Source organism: Manis pentadactyla, chromosome 8, assembly GCF_030020395.1.
Source record: "Manis pentadactyla isolate mManPen7 chromosome 8, mManPen7.hap1, whole genome shotgun sequence".
Taxonomy (NCBI): domain Eukaryota; kingdom Metazoa; phylum Chordata; class Mammalia; order Pholidota; family Manidae; genus Manis; species Manis pentadactyla.
Window position 1 is genome coordinate 91,137,754 of NC_080026.1, and position 20,183 is coordinate 91,157,936.

Sequence of the window (20,183 nt, forward strand, 5' to 3'; positions counted from 1 at the left end):
TCCATGCTTTTCTGAGAAAAGCTTTTTGAAATTGTACTACATTCTGCTTTTCTACATTCCTTATTTCTCTTGTTTGCTTTAAAATATTTCGACCAGAGTATCAGAGAGGAGAAGATACTTCAAAATTTTTTCTTTAGGCAGCTTTTGAGGCATAAAAACTCTCTCATTTTGAGTGTACAATTCAATGACTTGTAGTAAATTTAGTGTTGTAATCATTGCCACATTCCAATTTTAGAACATTTCCATCATCTCAGTAGATCCCAAGCAGTTTGCGTCCATTTGCAGCCGCTCCCTATCCTTGGAGTGGTTTTGTGTTTGAACAGTGCAATGTTTCTTACATGGTAGCTAATCTTTGTCAAAGATAAGGATGTAGCTTATGCTATGAACAATCAGTGGCAGGCTAAGAGTAAGGAATATTTTTAGTATCAAATAAAGAGGCTAAGTAGCTTAGGGAAAGGATTAAAGAGCTACTGTGGGTTGGTGATTTTTTATATATATATATATGTATATATATATATATATAAGGTTAGCCTAACTCATTCTCCTTTTTGTAAATGTACTTTGTCAGCTTTCATACATATTCATTAGGCACTTCACAATTGACTCCATTCATAACAGCAAATCATTAACACCCTAAGAAGTATAGGCTTGACATGTCAGCTTTATTCCTCATGAGCTCTGGGCTTGCCAAAGCTGCTTCCCTCAGGGACAACCAGCCCCAGGAAGTGGATCAAAAGCACTTTGTGGCACATTCAGAGGACTCTCAGGCAGCTGAGGGTTCTCTCTGTCTTTGTCCAGCTGGGAGCCCCCCTGTCTTTGTATATTCTCTCTGATCCCTTGTTCAGGCACTGGCACCAATGCGTGTTACATGGAGGACATGAGCAACATTGACCTGGTGGAGGGCGACGAGGGGAGGATGAGCATCAACACGGAGTGGGGGGCCTTTGGGGACGACGGGGCCCTGGAAGACATCCGCACCGAGTTTGACCGGGAACTGGACCTTGGCTCTCTCAACCCAGGCAGGCAACTGTAAGTACCCTGGTGCTGTGATCTGGACCTCGGCACCAGTAACTACCCAATCACTCAGGTTACTTTATACCTGTCAGACTCCTTAGTTGTGACTAGTTATCCATAATGATGAGTTTATGACACAAGGCTTGTATTTCAGTTCCATTGGACGAATGAGAAAAGTGAAGCCGAGGAAATCAAGTGATTTCCCCTAAGTCATAACCTTAATTCTGATTCCTGTCGAAGTTCTGCAGCACGTGCATATGAGGCAGGGGAGATACAGCTATGAACCAGATGACCTGGGTCCAGCCCTCTTGATGCATTACGACAAGTGGCTACAGAACAAATCAGTACAACCTGAGGAAGCAGGACTCAGACAAATTCCTCAGACAAATTCCTCCTTTGTGTTTCTGATGCTCCCCTGCATCCGCCTTTCTCAGAGGCCTAATCACACAGCACCTGGTATGATTCCTTCCCAGCCTCAGGTCACATGGAGCCTTTCTCAGCTCCCATCATACACTCACCTGCAGTATAACTCTTTAGAGTCTGCTTCAGCTCTGTCTTTATGCTGAGCTCCCTGAGGGCAGGCTACATGTGTGACTTTTCTTTCCTTTCCATACAGAGTCTTATAGATTATTGTAGTGAATTGTTTGTTGAATGAAAAGCATTCTTAAAATTTTAAACATAATTTCAGACTTACAGAGAAGTTGGGGAACTAGTAAAAAATTCCTCTTCACTCAGATCCCCTAAATAGTAACGTTCTCTCTCTCTGTGTATATATGTATACACACACATACACATAAAATACACATTATTTCTGTATAAAATTATTTTTTGAAACCATTTGAGACCAAGTTGCAAACATAATATCCCTTCATTCCTAAACACTTCAGAATGTATTATATGGAAAGAAGTATATTGCCTCACATAACCGAAGTATAATTATCAAAATTAGGAAATTGACACTTAACCAGCTCTAATATTTAATCAACAGACCTTATTCAAAATTCAGCTGTCCCACATGTCCTTTATAAAAAAGGAAGAAGGATTGTCCTGGTTCAGACTGCAGCACAGGATCGCACATTGTGTTTTGCTGTGATGTCTCTTTAATGTCCTTTAATCTGGAAAACTTCTGTAGTATCTCTGTTTTTCACAATCTTGAAGAATATAGGCTCTTTATCTTACAGAATATCCCTCAGTTTGGATTTGTCTGGTGCTTCCTCATGATTAGGTTCAAGTGATGTGTTTTTGGCAGGAATATCACGCAGGTGATGTGCATCACATCTGGAGGGCACGTGACACATGTTCCATTACTGGCGATGCTGACTCAGGTCATTGGCTAAGGGCCTGCACAACAGGCTTTTCCACCATAGGGTTGTTGTTATTCTATCTGTAATGAATGAATATCTGGCGAAGAGATACTTCAAAACTATGTAAGCATCCTGTTTCTCATTAAACTTTCGCTCTCTAATTTTAGCATCCATTGATGAGTTTCTAAAACCATCCTTCTCTCTCTGTTTATTATCATTCTACTGTAAAGAAGAGCTTTCCTATCTCCTGCATATATCTATTTATACTAATATGGACTCATGGAATCTTTTTTATTTAAGAATCAAGTTTTTTTTTCAGATTTGGCCAACAGAACCCCTTTCAAGCTATCCCCTATGTACCCTTAATATGTTCCCATCAATCTTTATGTAACTGCCTTATTTTCTGGTACAGTTAAGATGCTCAAGGCTCACTGTACATTTTTCTAGCCCCAGCCCCGGAATCAACCATTTCTCCAAGAAGCTCTGGTGAATAAAACCATTTTAAGTACCTTCTTGAAACCATTCCAACACTTGTACTGCATACCTGGAAAGCAAGTTTCTGCTTTTTATATACCTGCTCCCCAGCACACACCTGTTTCACTGGTGACACAGCAGTCATGGCCCGCAGAAGGGGTATACATTTTCAGACTTTATTACCCTTTCCATATCACTTAAAATAAATTCCATCCTCTCAAACCCAACCTGGATTTCTTTTGAATGGCTTCTTTTCTGTAACTTTTTTTTTTTTTTTTGAGAGGGCATCTCTCATATTTATTGATCAAATGGTTAATAGTTAACAACAATAAAATTCTGTACAGGGGACTCAATGCACAATCATTAATCCACCCCAAGCCTAATTCTCATCAGTCTCCGATCTTCTGAAGCACAACGAACAAGTTCTTACATGGTGAACAAATTCTTACATAGTAAGTTCTTACATGGTGAACAGTACAAGGGCAGTCATCACAGAAACTTTCGGTTTTGATCACGCATTATGAACTACAAACAATCAGGTCAGATATGAATATTCGTTTGATTTTTATACTTGATTTATATGTGAATCCCACATTTATCCCTTATTATTATTATTTTTAATAAAATGCTGAAGTGGTAGGTAGATGCAAGATAAAGGTAGAAAACATAGTTTAGTGCTGTAAGAAAGCAAATGTAGATGATCAGGTGTGTGCCTATAGGCTAAGTATTAATCCAAGCTAGACAAGGGCAACAAAACATCCACGGATGCAGAGGATTTCTCTCAAAACAGGGGGGGGGGGTGAGCTTCTAAGCCTCACCTCTGTTGATCCCCAATTTCTCACCTAATGGCCCCCCTGCAACTGTGCCTGTCTTAGGTTGTTCCTCCCTTGAGGAATCTTACCCGTCTCTGGCTAACCAGTCATCTTCCGGGGCCATACAGGGAAATGTAAAGTTGGTAAGTGAGAGAGAAGCCTTATTGTTTGAAAAGGTTAGCTTTTTACTTCTTTGCAGATTTATGCCCTTTGGGTTTTATGCCCAGCATTTGTCTTGAGGTATCTTTACCACTTGGAAGAATTATGATACTCGGTAAATTCGATATGAGGCATGAATTCTATTTAAGGGTTGTAATTAGGAAGGAAGAAGAAAAGCTATAGAAGTAACAGATGGAAGAAAACATGGGAAGATTGGTTATTTCTTTAACATATCTTCTTGTAGAGTAACTTAAGCATGTATAGGTTTTAAACTACTAATTAAATTGCGCACACACATTAACATAATAGGAATACATTTACATAACCAAAGCAGACCTACAATTACCAGCCATCTCCATTGAAACCAAGAAAACCAGTTAGGCACCCTAAGCATTTGTGAAAACTTATCTATGATATGATGGATATTGTCTAACTGAATTTGAATAGTTTGAGAAAAATCAGACAATTTAAAACAACACATTCCTGGGAACTGTTCACATCCCATATGTTCTTTTAACAGTAGATAGTCTGTAGTCTCAAGATTTTGGAGCGCTGCAACTTGCACTTCTCCTAATTCTTGGTTGAGTTCCAACAGTATAGATCCAGTCAAATTTGTTATTTTACTGTATGCACAGGCCAGCTTAGATATCTTCCCCTTCATTCCAATGGCAATTCCAGGAACCAGTGGGATGAATGCAGCTACAACTGCAACAGGGCCAGGATCTTTGTTAACATTTTTTGATGATCATCTTCTGGAATGACTCTTCCAGAGTATGTTGATGTTGGAACTTCTTCATATTGTATCTTATTTCTTTTCTGGGTAGCCAAATTGGGCTTTGATCCTCTGTATAAACACAAACAGACCCTTTTGCCCACACTTTGATCTGCCCCTTATACCATTGTGAAGAACTTATTGGAGGTCACCACACAGGAACTGCTTTTTTTTTTTTTTTAAGAGAAAGGAATATTATCAGAAAAATGTACTTCCTCTGTAATGTTTTAAGACCATTTATAATGATATAGATAAAGTGGATTAGGAAGCAGTTTATCTTTGATCATCTTATTGTGCTTGGAGAATAAAAACCATACTTAATAATTTACCTGGAAAACAATTAATAATTGCATGTTGGATGCAGACTCAGCATCGGGGCATAGGTAGCCTGGTGGGATATTTCGCCTACATTACCACGGAACCTTTCGGGGGCTGTTGAAGCCCATCTCACAGACACAGTATCCTCCTCTCTTGGACAGAAGAATGCTATAGGAGTTGGAATCTGACATTTGGATTTGTCATGCCATGGATGATGATCTTGGGGAAGTCTCTGAAGTCTCTGAAGTTGAGATTCCTTATGTGTAACATGAGAATGGCAACCTCATGGCCAGGGGTGATTTGCAATAAAGGTGATCAGAATCAAGTGCTTTGTGAGCAGGAAGGAATCTTAGCTCTCGCCTAGTTCAGTCCTCGCCTTTTATAGGTGAGGAGAATGCAGCTCAGAGAGAAGTGAGCTCCCGAGGGCACCCCAAACTGGGACAGGGACTGAGGCCTGCTGGCCCATGGAGCTGCCCTTCCATTACTCATGCTCCTGACCACAGACCATTGCTCATGAGCTTTGGGAAACAATGTTTCATAACTAAAGGCATTGCTGCCACTGATGTGTTCATCAAATTGTAGGTTTGAGAAGATGATCAGTGGCCTATACCTGGGTGAACTCGTCAGGCTCATCTTGCTGAAGATGGCCAAGACAGGCCTCCTGTTTGGTGGCAAGAAATCCTCTGCTCTCCACACTAAGGGCAAGATTGAAACACGGCATGTGGCTGCCATGGAGAAGTAAGCTTCTGGCTGGGCCCCTCCACAGGACTGTGCAGGGGGTTAGAGTGACACACTCATGGTAGTGGTACAGCAGAAGGGATCAGATCTCCCTTCTTCACCAGGGCCATTGCAGATCTGGGCACAGCTTCTGGAGGGATGGCAAAGTCTGCCGTGGCTCAGGTGTGGCTTCTTGTTGGTTTCAGCAGCGAAGGATTCAGCTGTCAACAGTCTACCCCCTCCTCATTGTTTGCTGCCTTCTTCCTCCCTAATCCAGTGATTTATAACTTTTTTAGAATTGCAGACCCCTTTGAGAATCTGATGCAAGTTCCAGACCCTTTACCCCCAAAATGCACACTTACACACAATTTTGCTTACAATATCAGGGCATCCTTGGACCCATGAAAAGCCCACACCTGGAATCCAAGTTAAGAACTCCTACTGCAAGAACTTCTCTACCTAGTACTGTGGGGGATGGGCCTGGCTTTGGCTTTGGTGGTTTGAGGCCTTACATCCAGGTCCCTGCAATAGGGAGCTGGCTAGTAAAGGCAGCTGGGTCCAGTCAACTCAAGGTCCTGTTCCTCAGGCTCGGAAACCTGGCATTGCCCTAAGATTTGTAATCAGTTTAGATACTGAGCTCAGCAGAGGGGCATCTGGACTCCCAGAGTCTGTGTGCTTGACACAGGCCCTGCGTTTCTGTGAAAGGAAGTATAGTACAGGGTGGTTAAAAGAGTGGGCTCTGTAACTAACTGCCTGAGTTCAAATCCTGGCCCTTGCGCTTACTAACTGTCTGACTGTGGGCAAGTTAACCTCTCTGTGCCCGAGGTCTCTCTTCTGTACAATAGGATGATGGTACTTCCCGCAGGGTTGTTGTGAGGACTGAATTAGTACATGTTGAATCCTTAGACAAGGCCCTGGAACATAGTGAGTACTCAGTAAATGGTGGCTGCTATGATCAGTGTTGATATTGTTACTGTTATATTGCTACATGCCAGCCTATTGATCTTCACAGTCCTCAGAGGTGGGAAAGCTGGTTCTCTGAGGGGACTCCTCTGGGATGGAGAAGTGCAGTCCTCTCATTCCTGTCCCCTGACCAGGTATAAAGAAGGCCTTGCCAATACAAGAGAGATCCTCACGGATCTGGGCCTGGAGCCTTCAGAGGCTGACTGCATCGCCGTCCAGCACGTCTGCACCATCGTCTCCTTCCGCTCAGCCAATCTCTGTGCAGCAGCCCTGGCTGCCATCCTGACACGCCTCCGGGAGAACAAGAAGCTGGTGCGCCTCCGGACCACAGTGGGCATGGATGGCACACTCTACAAGACCCACCCTCAGTGAGTGCTCCTGCCCCCTGCCCCCTCCCCTAGTGAGGCGCCCCTGGAGCAGAGTCCCGGGGTTCCCGCTAACCTGTGCTGGGTCTCTAGGTGCTGGAACCAACCATCTCCTATTGGATCAGAGGTTATGGGGGAAAGGGTAATTCAGAGACTACCTTCATCTGGGAGGCTGATTTGGGGATGATTCTTAAAGAAAGATTCTACTAAAGCCAGTTGCCTGCCTAGCAAGTCTATTTATCTGTGTGTTTATCTATCTGCCTATTCATCTGTCCACCTGCTCTTCTATCCATCCATTATTACTGAGTACCTACTATGTGGTAAGATTGGAAAGTAAGATGCACCCAGTTATAGATGAGGAAAAACTGGAATGGCAGAGGTTGCCAAGTTCACATGAAGGATACTGATAAGAAAACATAGGGAAATGAGAATTTCCCAGAAAGAGAGAATGCAGAAGTCCCTCTGGCTAACAGAGGTGATAATTGGAAGTCAGGCAAGTACATCTTGGAAACAGCTGGGGATAGAACCCTTCCCCTTTGGGCAAAGATGACGTTCAGCCAAAGTATTATGCATGGACATGCTGTACTGATTGCAATATTTAGTGATAATAGACACTCTTTGAGCCTCTCTAGTGTCCTTTCCACTGTCCCATCTGCCCTAGTCCCTCGCCACTGTCACCACTCTGCCCTCCCATCATCCAGCAGCTAAAGGGGCTAGGCCTGGCCTAGCAGGGCTTCCCAGGACCCTGCTTCCCTGCTACACTCTGTCTGTTCCCTTTGGCCAGGCCTGGGCCCTTTATGACTGTCCCATATCTTGCTGTCACCCTTTGCCTTCAGATACCCAAAACGCCTGCACAAGGTGGTGAGGAGACTGGTCCCGAACTGCGATGTCCGCTTCCTCCTGTCGGCCAGCGGGAGCACCAAGGGGGCCGCCATGGTGACTGCGGTGGCCTCCCGCCTGCAGGCCCAGCGGAAGCAGATCGACAAGGTGCTGGCTCTGTTCCGGCTGACCCAGGAGCAACTTGTGGGCGTGCAGGGCAAGATGCGGGCCGAGCTTGAGTTCGGGCTGAAGAGGGACACCAACCCGCTGGCCACAGTCAAGATGCTGCCTACCTATGTCTGCGGGATGCCAGATGGCACAGGTGGGCTGTGCACAGCGCCCTTCTCTGAAGGGTCATCCAGAGCTCCCATCAAAGCTCCTCAAATCTGGTTAGGTTTTTTAAAGAGCCTTGTCATGTCTGTAACAGAGGGATGAGGGATAGAGTAGAAGATCAATATCCTTCTGAATCCATTTGTCTTGGTTGATCCAAGGCTTTTGCAGTGAAAGAATGCCTAAGTTAGGTTACTGTGTTGTCTGTGTGGTTGAGAATACAGGATGTGCCCCATGCTGGTAGCAAACAGAAGACCCTGGTCCTGTCCCTTGGAGCTACCGCCTGGACACTTGGAGTTGTCTGGCTTGTCCTCTGCCTGCTTCTCTGCCTCTCTTCTCTCCTGGGGTTGGCTCTCTTCCTCTCCCCTCTCACCACTTTTCGTCCCTGATTTTTCCAACCCTTGATCCCTCTCCTGGTCCTCTGTCCTCAGCCAAGAGGAGCCACCGAACAGGGGAGTCAGTTCTTTAGACAAGTTATTTCACCCCTTTGAACCTTGTGAGCTTCACCTGGCAATAATGCCTTTGTGAAATGCTTTGTATCATGTAATTTGCTTTTGAACCTTTCATTTCTTTCATCTTCACAACCACTTTGTATGTTAAATAGAGAGAGAATGATTCCCATTGTATAGATGTCACAACTGAGACTCAGTTTAAATGACATACTCAAGATCATACAGCTATACTTTGGATCTCTCAAAAATGAAGATCTTTTCCAGAGCCAATATCCCTTGAGTCTACATGGGGAAAAAACTGAGAGCACTAAAGGACACTGCTTAGTTAGTCATTCTTTCATCCCTTTTATCCTTCTGCCTTCATTAAGCATTTACTATATATCAGGCTCTATTTTAGGCACAGTGATAGAGCAGTGAGGAAAACACAGTCCCTACCCTTGTGGAGCTTATATTTTGTTGGCCTGACAGACAATAAACAAACACCAAATGATGCCATGTGATGACAGGTACTACGAAGGAAAATAGGGAAGGATCAGGGATAAGGGAGGGATGTCTTTGGCAATTTTAGGAAACAGCAAAATGAGCAGTGTGGCTAGAACAGAGTGAGAGAGGCAGAGAGCAAGCCGAAATGTTACACAGAACAGACTGTAATGCTCTGTGACACCAGGGAAGTGAGGGACCCTGCACTGCAGGAACTTGGACAGCAACGGAGGTCGGATTTGATATGGTTTCTTATTAGTCAGGTGGGGTGTGGGAATCTGGGGGAAAGTGAAACAGGAAGAATCATTTCATGCCATATGCATTTTAGGCTATATGCACAGCATGGAAACACCTTCCAGAGTCCATTGTAGTCAGAGTAGCCTGGCCTAGATTCAACCCCCAGAGGCTCCTTGAGCATAAGTATCATGTGTAGCTTTTCCCAGATACCAAGTAAAACAGGCTGGCCTCAGACAGGTGCACAGTGCCTGCCCCATGCTCTGACGCCACACTGTGACCACCATACCCCTGAGCCCCAGAGGAGAAGGCTCTGGGTCTGCTCCATTTCTGCAGCTCCTCTTCCTCCCAAAGTCTCCACGCAAGTCCCTGTTCTTTACATATTAGTGGAATGCAGTCCCCACTTTCTCCACCACAGAGAAAGGCAAGTTCCTTGCCCTGGATCTGGGAGGAACAAACTTCCGGGTCCTCCTTGTGAAGATCAGAAGTGGACGGCGGTCAGTGCGAATGTACAACAAGATCTTTGCCATCCCCCTGGAGATCATGCAGGGCACTGGCGAGGAGGTAAACGCTGGGTGAGGGGTTCTGTGCTTCCAGGTGCCAGCCTGCCACCCATATGACTGCAGGCCCAGGGTGACTGCTGATCTTTCCCTGCAGCTGTTTGACCACATCGTGCAGTGCATTGCTGACTTCCTGGACTACATGGGCCTCAAGGGAGCCCAGCTGCCTCTGGGCTTCACATTCTCATTTCCCTGCAGGCAGATGAGCATTGATAAGGTAAGACAGCCTAGCTAGGCTCACAGCCAGCCCAGTGGGCTTCCTTCCTCTACCAGGGGTATCTTAAGTACCTCTGAGTCACTGTGCATTTTGTTTAGGGGTCTCAGGTTCAGGGCAGCTGGGGGAACATGATCAGGAATTTGAACCACTTAATTTTTTCTATTTATTATGTTGCATTTTCGTTATTATTTTTTGGATTGAGGTTCACAAAAAATTTAAGGTAGTATACAATAAAGGTACACATGCATAAAAGTACTATTAAAAGAACAATCAAATAATATTATGGAGAGCAAGTAAGAGTACTGACCAGTTAGGGTCAGTTGTAACTCTAAGGCAGTAATACTGTTTCTGTCTTCCTGGGCAGCCAGTGTGAACAGGAAAAACCAATAGATTATGGATATTTTATTGTCTGATGAATGAAAAGCTTACCAGTGCATCAGAAGAAATGCATTTCTTTCCTGATATTAGAATCTCAGAAGGAATTTAGCATGTGGACACTTACTTAGTTGGCACTGAAGAACATCATGGATAATAATTTTAATAAACTATTCATAGTAGTTTAGAAATATGTATCACAAGGTCTTTCTTGGGATTCTTGGATAAAAACACCATTCCCCAGCTCTTGGAGAGCAGTGTATGCTCTCTCTCTCTGGTAGGCCTACAGGACTGTCATAAAAGCAGAACACCACTCATGAATTTTTAAGGAGAATTCTGGTCAGCACAGCAAATCAACCAGAGAGCTCATAAAAACAATAAAAGGAACCAAAGATTAGTTAAGATTTTGTCTAATTCACTCAATGTCCCCATCATGTACATACTGGTTTTTTGTGTGTTATTATTTTTTTACCATTTTTTATTGCGGTAAAATAGGCATAACATAAAACTTCCACTTCAACCATTTTTAAGTGTATGGTTCTGTGGCATTAAGTACATTCACATTATTGCGAAGCCATCACCATCACCCATCTTCTGAATTTTTCCGTCTTCCCAAACTGAAGCTCTATATCCATTAAACAATTTGCCTTACTTGCCCTTTTCCCAGCCCTTGGTGACCTCTATTCTACTTTCTGTCTCTATGACAGAAATAAGACTGGCTTATTTCACTTAGCATAATGTCTTCAAGGTTCATCCATGTTGTAGCATGTGACAGATTTTCCTTCCTTTTTAAAGCTGAGTAATATTCTATTATATGTATGCACACTATTTTTAATCACCGTTTTGTAGTAAAGTAAAATGGAGGCACAGAGAGGTTAAGTAAGTTGTCCAAGTTGCCGCATCTGTAACAGTTGGAGAGGGTCCAACTCACCTGGCCTGCAAGAGCAGGCTCTTGGCCAGGACCTGGAGCCCAGTATTTTTGAACCATTTTAGCTATAATGTACAGTATACCTATGTGTATATAATCAAAACAAAAAAATCAAGAAATAATTCTTACCCTTATTATGTACATTACACTCTATTTTTTATCCTATTTCATTTTTCCTATGAGAAAATAAGCATGCAAGTCTCATCTGATGGGTAGGTGCAAAATCAGAAGTGAAACAGAGCTCTCCAGAGCTCTGTGAATGTCGTGAAGACACAAGTTTCAGCAGACCCACCTTCCCACCCACAGCACCCAAATCATTCACAAGAAGAGAGGGGTTTGAAAGGATGAATTATTTGGTAATATGGCTAGACCTCTCAAAATTAAAAATGCCAGAATTCTAAGAGCCAAGATTCATTTCTCAAGCTTCCATTTCTCAAACATGTGCCCAAGGAGGAATAAATAAGGAAGCTCTTTACAGCACCACTTTTTAATAATGAAAAATTAGAAATAACCCAAATGGCAACAGAGAATCACTGAACTATAGTGTATCAATCATATGGAATTAATTACTTAATTTTGTTTAACAAGCACATACACAGTGCTTGCTCTATGCCAGACATTGCTCTAAGTGCTTCACAGATAGTCCCTGCCTAATCAGGATGCAGCAGAGTGCAGTAGTTAAGAGCATGGGTTTGGAACCACACTGCCTCAGTTTGAATCTTGGTTTCTCCACTTACTGGCTGTGTGACCTTGGGCAAGTTATTTAACCTCCCTGTACCTTGGTTTCCTCATCTGAAAAATGAGGATGAAAATAGTACTTATTTCACAGTGTAGCACAGAGAAGGCAAGTAGTGACTTTGTGGCATCTTACTATACTGATGGATAGTGACTTCAATGGGGTATGGGGGGAACTCAATAATATGGGTGAATGTAGTAACCACATGGTTTTTCATGTGAAACTTTCATAAGAGTGTATATCAAATGCTACCTTAATAAAAAAAAAACAAGAAAATAGTACTTATTTCATAGGTTTGTTTCATGGATTTTTTTTCATGCAGTTATATCTGAGGAATATTTTATTTTGCTTAGTGAAAGAACATGGCAGATTCATATTAGCTGACCTGGAAAGGTCTAGAAGATACATTGAGTGAGGAAGACAAATTGCAGTAGCCTACACATAATATGAAGTTATTTATTTAAAAATAACTATAAACAGAGGGGAAAGGTCTGGAAGGTTTCGTATCAGACTGATAATAGAGGTTACCTCTCAGACTTGGGGAAGGGGAGCTAAAGGAGAATTTGTCCTTATCAGTAAACAGTTTAATTTTTTACAAGGGTAATGCATTACTGTATTCCTGCTGCCATTAAAAATTAATACATAGTGGGAAAGGGAGCCATGTGCAGCTGTCCATGGTCCTGAATGATTGATGAGCAGGAGAACACAGCTTCTACTCCTGACTGAGGACACTGGGTGTCCAGGCCTCTCTCTACCAGAAGTTCTGACAGGTTCATGAAAGCACAGCTGAGAGGGAGGGGAAGACTAGTGGACAGCTGGGAGCAAAACTTCTGACAACTGGGAAGAAGAAAGAGAATTTTAAGAAATATTTTTGTGTAACTACAATTAATAAGAAAGGTTTTCAACTGGAGGTAAATTTGTGATGTCCTATATATATCCACCAGGAAAGGAGTAGGGGGGTCCAGCTTCCCAAGGATTGTGGAGAGAAGGAGGGAGACCAGGGCTGCGGGTCATGGGGGTGGGGGAGGTGCCATCAGAGTTGCTAGCCATCTCTCCTATCCCAGGAGCCCTCCTGGGCTAGAGGCCCCAGTTTTACCTACCCTCACCCCACCCCCAGCTCTAGGCTATGGAATCTGAGGCTAGACTAAATCCTGACTCTGGCTAACAGTGTACCTTGGGCTTCCTTTTAAAAATGAAAAATATATTTTTCTCAATATTATAAAAAGTACACATGCTAATTTTAGGAAAACTAGAAAGTATAGCCAAACAAAGAAGGGAGTCTAAAAGGCACCCATAATCTTGTACCCAGAGAGAACCACTATCAGCCCCCTGGTGTATGCATTGTTCCGGACCTTTTTCCAGATTTGAGTATGTATGTGTGTATAGTTTTAAAAAGAATAAAAGAACAGTTCACCATCTGTATTCTTTTAATGTGTGTTCATTCAACAGTACGTGAACATCTTTCTTTAACATCCAACATTCTCTTACAGCATGTTTTTTTGTGGCTGTATAACATTTCCTGTATTGATGTATAAGATGATAGACCCATATTGTTGGGAATTTTGGGATCCCTCTAGTTTTTCACTGCTTTGATGAACATTTTGTAGCTTTATCTTTAATCACATCTTCCTCTGTCCTTGACTAAATTAGAAGTGGTATCACTATGATCTGGGCCTTTGTTCTTTACAGTCATGGCCAGGGAACACGAGCTGATCCTTAATGAAAATGAATTGCTGCAGGGATTCCATGTGGCAGTGGACCTTATGCTCTGTGATACCTCTGGGCGCAGTATTAGGGCTGCAGAGATGGGAAGCAGTCAAAACATACGTATGGCTAGCACTCAACTATCTTGCCTTGCATTTATTTCATATTGAGGTTGTGCAGCAGTCCCAGAAAAATATTGCTCAATGAAGTTTCCTTCCTTTCTTTCAGGGAACACTCATTGGGTGGACCAAAGGTTTTAAGGCCACTGACTGTGAAGGGGAAGATGTAGTAGACATGCTCAGGGAAGCCATCAAGAGGAGAAATGTATGATATGGTGTTGAGGGTCATGCCTGACCTTGCCCCCTCCCTCAGTCCCCTCTGCTCTGCCATGCTATGCTCCGTCCTGTGGCTCTGGCCTCTGACCCCCACCTCCATAGGCTGATATGCCCCTCCTGAGCCTGCTTGGCTTACCCATCGTGCTTACAGCAGAGCTGCTCCCTTTGCAGGAGTTTGACTTGGACATAGTTGCAGTCGTGAACGACACAGTGGGGACCATGATGACCTGCGGCTATGAAGATCCTAATTGCGAGATTGGCCTGATTGCAGGTAAGTGGTCATGCGTGTCTCATCAGGTCAAACCTGATCTTCTGGAGATTCCCTTTTAACATAGCGAGGGGCAGAGGGGCCATTGGTGCATTACACAGAGGCTCTGAAGCAGGCTTTGTCTAAGGCAGAGAGGTTAAGACTGAGATTCCAGGTCTCCTAATAACTAAGTCTTTGCTTAATATCTTTCTCCTTAAGGGTCCTACGCTGAGGTTGTCCTTTCTGTTGATTATGGAGAATCATATTAGAAAGAGGGGGTTTTCAAATTAGGGCCTTTGGGCAGATTATCTAGGGAGGAAGGAGACCACAGTTGGATCATACTGACGTGGCCCTGGGGGGCCTGGATTTTTATGTGGCTGCAACAGACACCACCTCTGTTTTCTTACCTCTTCTGGCTGTTGGGGTACACAGGATTGGGGAGAGTTGGCAAGAAACCTGGGAGAGGAGAAAGGAGTGGCCCGAGGTATGATGTAGGCATTTTAGGGGTCTTGGGGAGTCTATCAGTGATTAAGGGCTAGAGTGGATTCCAGGATCATTACTCTCTGATTGATGAGGGGACAGGTGCGGTTTGAATAGGTAGAGATGGGGACAGTGACCATTCCAAGTGACAGGCACAGGTTAGGTAATGATGAAATCTGGGGAAGTTGTTCCAGTTGGCTGTTTGGGTTCCTGAAGGTGAGCAGTAGGTAGAACAAGGAAATGGGGATATACTGAGATATCTTCAGTGTCAGGTAAGAAGTTTCATCTTACTCCAACTCTTACCCACTTTGTGATGTTGAACAGGTTACTGATTCTGTCTGTCTGGACTCGAGTTTCCTTGTCTGTGGGAGGGATTGATTGGGCTACATCTAGGGGATCAAAGAGGTGAGACTTGTTTGATTGAATATGAACTCTTGTTTGTGCTGAGAACAGTTCTGAAGCCAGGCATGGGCAAAGGAGAAGAAGGTAGTTTACAGATGCCAAGTGATGACTTATCTAAGACTAGATAATCCCTCATGGTCCCATCCAGCTCTGACTGCTAACTGTATGACTACTTGGAAGCTCACTTTGTATACCTATAGCTTAACAACAAAGAGGAGAAGGAGGAGGAGGAGATCACAGGTACCATTTATTGAAAGCTTACTATGTGAAAGAAATATATGAACATCATCTCATTCTTTTTTATTTTGGTATCATTAATCTACAATTACACGAGCAACATTATGGATACTAGACTTCCCCCATCAAGTACCCACCACATACCCCATTGCAGTCACTCCCCATCAGCGTAGTAAGATGCTATAGAATCACTACTTGTCTTCTCTGTGTTGTACAGCCCTTCCCATGCCCCCCACCACTACATTATGTGTGCTAATCATAATGCCCCTTTTCCCCCCTTATCCCTCCCTTCCCATCCATCCTCTCCAGTTCCTTTCCCTTTGGTAACTGTTAGTCCATTCTTGGGTTCTGTGATTCTGCTGCTGTTTTGTTCCTTCTGTTTATGCTTTGTTCTTATACTCCACAGATAAGTGAAATCATTTGATACTTGTCTTTTTCTGCTGGGCTTATTTCACTGAGCATAATACCCTCTAGCTCCATCCATGTTGTTGCAAATGGTAGGATTTGTTTCCTTCTTATGGCTGAATAATATTCCATTGTGTATATGTACCACCTCTTCTTTATCCATTCATCTACTGAGGGACACTTAGGTTGCTTCCATTTCTTGACTATTGTAAATAGTGCTTCAATAAACATAGGGGTCATCTGTCTTTTTCAAATTGGGCTGCTGCATTCTTAGGGTAAATTCCTAGAAGTGGATTCCTGGGTCAAATGGTATTTCTATTTTGAGTTTTTTGAGGAACTTCCATACTGCTTTCCACAGTGGTTGAACTAGTTGTACATTCTCACCAGCAGTGTAGGAGGGTTCCCCTTTCCACAACCTTGCCAACATTTGTTGTTGCTTGTCTTTTGGATGTTGGCCATCTTAACTGGTGTGAGGTGATCTTTCATTGTGGTTTAATGCATTTCTCTGATGATTAGTGATGTGGAGCATCTTTTCATGGGCCTGTTGGCCATCTGAATTTCCTCTTTGGAAAAGTGTCTGTTCAGATCCTCTGCCCATTTTTTAATTGGCTTATTTGCTTTTTGTTTGTGGAGGTGCATGAGCTCTTTATATATTTTGGATGTCAACCCTTTATTGGATAGGTCATTTATGAATATATTCTCCCACACTGTAGCATGTCTTTTTGTTCTACTGATGGTGTCCTTTGCTGTACAGAAGTTTTTCAGCTTGATAGAGTCCCACTTGTTCATTTTTGCTTTTGTTTCCCTTGCCTGGGGAGATATGTTCATGAAGAAGTCACTCATGTTTATGTCCATGAGATTTTTGCCTATGTTTTTTTCTAAGAGTTTTATGGTTTCATGACTTACATTCAGGTCTTTGATCCATTTTGAGTTTACTTTTGTGTATGGGGTTAGACAGTGATCCAGTTTCATTCTCTTACATGTAGCTGTCCAGTTTTGCCAATACCAACTGTTGAAGAGGCTGTCATTTCCCCATTGTATATCCATGGCTCCTTTATTGTATATTAATTGACCATATATGTTTGGTTTAATATCTGGACTCTCTATTCTGTTACACTGGTCTATGGGTCTGTTCTTGTGCCAGTACCAAATTGTCTTGATTACTGTGCCTTTGTAGTACAGCTTGAAGTTGGGAAGCGAGACCCCCTCCCACTTTATTCTTTCTTCTCAGGATTGCTTCAGCTATTCAGGGTCTTTTGTTGTTCCATATAGATTTTAGAACTATTTGTTCCAGTTCATTGAAGAATGCTGTTGGTATTTTGATAGGGATTGCCTTGTATCTGTAGATTGCTTTAGGCAGGAAGGCCATTCTGACAATATTAATTCTTCCTACCCGAGAGCATGGGATGAGTCTCCATTTGTTAGTGTCCTCTTTAATTTCTCTTAAGAGTGTCTTGTAGTTTTCAGGGCATAGGTCTTTCACTTCCTTGGTTAGGTTTATTCCTAGGTATTTTAGTGTATAGGAAAGCAACAGATTTCTGTGTATTAATTTTGTATCCTGCAACTTTGCTGAATTCCAATATTAGTTCTAGTAGTTTTGAAGTGGAGTCTTTAGGATTTTTTATGTACAATATCATGTCATCTGCAAACAGTGGCAGTTTGACTTCTTTACCAATATGGATGCCTTGTATTTCTTTGTTTTGTCTGATTGCCATGGCCAGGACCTCCAGTACTATGTTGAATAACAGTGGGGAGAGTGGGCATCCCTGTCTTCTTCCTGATCTTAGGTGAAAAGCTTTCAGATTCTCACTGTTCAGTATGATGTTGGCTGTGGGTTTGTCATATATGGCCTTTATTTTGTTGAGGTACTTGCCCTCTATACCCATTTTGTTGAGAGTTGTTATCATGAATAGATGTTGAATTTTGTCGAATACTTTTTCAGCAAGTATGGAGATGATCATGTAGTTTTTGTCCTTCTTTTTGTTGATGTGGTGGATTATGTTGATGGATTTTTCAATGTTGTACCATCCTTACATCCCTGAGATGAATCCCACTTGATCATGGTGTATGATCCTCTTGATGTGTTTTTGAATTCAGTTTGCTAATATTTTGTTGAGTATTTTTGCATCTATGTTCATCAGGGAGATTGGTCTGTAATTTTTTTTGTGGTGTCTTTGCCTGGTTTTGGTATTAGGGTGATGCTGGCTTCATAGAATGAGTTTGGAAGTATTCCCTCCTCTTCTATTTTTTGGAAAACTTTATGGAGAATGGGTATTATGTCTTCTCTATATGTCTGATAAAATTTAGTGATGAATCCATCTGGCCTGGGGGTTTTGTTCTTGGGTAGTTTTTTTATTACTAATTCAATTTCGTTGCTGGTAATTGGTCTGTTTAGATTTTCTGTTTCTTCCTCGGTCAGTCTTGGAAGGTTTTATTTTTCTAGAAAGTTGTCCACTTCTTCTAGGTTATCCAGCTTGTTAGCATAGGTTTTCAGAGTATTCTCTAGTAATTCTTTGTATTTCTGTGGGGTCTGTTGTGATTTTTCCTTTCTCGTTTCTGATTCTGTTGATGTGTGTAGATTCGCTTTTTCTCTTAATAAGTCTGGCTAGGGGTTTATCTATTTTGTTTATTTTCTCAAAGAACCAGTTGTTGGTTTCATTGATTTTTTCTATTGTTTTATTCTTCTCAATTTTATTTATTTCTTCTCTGCTCTTCATTATGTCCCCCCTTCTGCTGACTTTGGGCCTCATTTGTTCTTCTTTTTCCAGTTTTGATAATTGTGCTTTAGACTATTAATTTGGGATTGCTATTCCTTCTTTAAATATGCCTGGATTGCTACTTTCCTCTTAGAATTGCCTTCGCTGCATCCCACAGAAGTTGGGGCATTGTGCTGTTGTTGTCATTTGTTTCCATATATTGCTTCATCTCTGTTTTAATTTGGTCATTGAACCCTTGATTATTTAGGAGCATGTTGTTAAGCCTCCATGTGTTTGTGAGCCTTTTGTTTTCTTTGTACAATTTATTTCTAGTTTTATACCTTTGTGATCTGAGAAACTGGTTGGTAGAATTTCAGTGTTTTTGAATTTACTGAGGCTCTTTTTGTGGCCTAGTATGTGGTCTATTCTGGAAAATGTTCCATGTGCACTTGAGAAGAATGTGTTTCCTGCTGCTTTTGTGTGTAGAGTTCTGGAGATGTCTGTTAGGTCCATCTGTTCTAGTGTGTTGTTCAGTGCCTGTGTGTCCTTACTTATTTTTGTCTGGTTGATCTGTCCCTTGGAGTGAGTGGTGTGTTAAAGTCTCCTAAAATGAATGTATTGCATTCTATTTCCTCCTTTAATTCTGTTAATATTTGTTTCACATATATTGGTGCGCCTGTGTTGGGTGCATATATATTTATAATGGTTATATTCTCTTGTTGGACTGACCCCTTCATCATTATATAATGTCCTTCTTTATCTCTTGTTACTTTCTTTTTTGTGAAGTCTGTTTTGTCTTATACAAGTACTGCAACACCTGCTTTTTTCTCCCTATTGTTTGCATGAAATATCTTTTCCAATCTCTTCACTTTTAGTCTGTGTTTGTCTTTGGGTTTGAGGTGAGTCTCTTGTAAGCAGCATATAGATGGGTCTTGCTTTTTTATCCATTCTATTACTCTGTGTCTTTTGATTGGTGCATTCAGTCCATTTATATTTGGGGTGATTATCGATAGATATGTACTTATTGCCATTGCAGGCTTTGGATTCGAGGTTACCAAAGGTTCAAGGGTAGCTTCTTTACTATCTAACTGTCTAACTTAACTCTCTTATTATGCTATTAGAAACACAGTCTGATGATTCTTTATTTCTCTCCTTTCTTATTCTTCCTTTGCCATTCTTTATATGTTAAGTGTTTTATTCTGGACTCTTTTGTGTTTCCTTTGACTGCTTTTGTGGATAGCTGGTTTTATTTTTTGCCTTTAGTTAGTATTTGGTTGGTCTGCTTTCTTTGGTGTGATTTTATTTTCTCTAGTGACATCTGTTTAGTTATAAGAGTGCTTCCATCTAGAGCAGTCCCTTTAAAATATCCTGTAGAAGTGGTTTGTGGAAGGCAAATTCCCTCAACTTTTGCTTCTCTGGAAATTGTATAATCCCTCCTTCATATTTAAATGATAGTCGTGCTGGATGCAGTATCCTTGGTTCAAGGCCCTTCTGTTTCATTGCATTAAATATATCATGCCATTCTCTTCTGGCCTGTAAGGTTTCTGTTGAGAAGTCTGATGATAGCCTGATGGGTTTTCCTTTGTAGGTGATCTTTTTTTCTCTCTGGCTGGCTTTAATACTCTGTCCTTGTCTTAGATCTTTGCCA

At 42.1% G+C, this 20,183-nt stretch overlaps 1 protein-coding gene across 3 annotated transcripts in view; it reads left to right on the forward strand.

Annotated features, from left to right (window-relative positions):
- The window catches only part of HKDC1 (hexokinase domain containing 1), a 50,767-nt gene that overhangs the window by 16,715 nt on the left and 13,869 nt on the right, over positions 1–20,183 (forward strand). For all 3 annotated transcript variants that reach the window (XM_036924004.2, XM_036924005.2, XM_036924007.2), the window contains exons 7-14: positions 846–1,029; positions 5,436–5,591; positions 6,668–6,901; positions 7,735–8,039; positions 9,632–9,777; positions 9,871–9,990; positions 13,962–14,057; positions 14,240–14,339. In XM_036924004.2, coding sequence (XP_036779899.1) covers positions 846–1,029; positions 5,436–5,591; positions 6,668–6,901; positions 7,735–8,039; positions 9,632–9,777; positions 9,871–9,990; positions 13,962–14,057; positions 14,240–14,339 — 1,341 coding nt within the window. The remainder of the gene's footprint in view (positions 1–845; positions 1,030–5,435; positions 5,592–6,667; positions 6,902–7,734; positions 8,040–9,631; positions 9,778–9,870; positions 9,991–13,961; positions 14,058–14,239; positions 14,340–20,183) is intronic.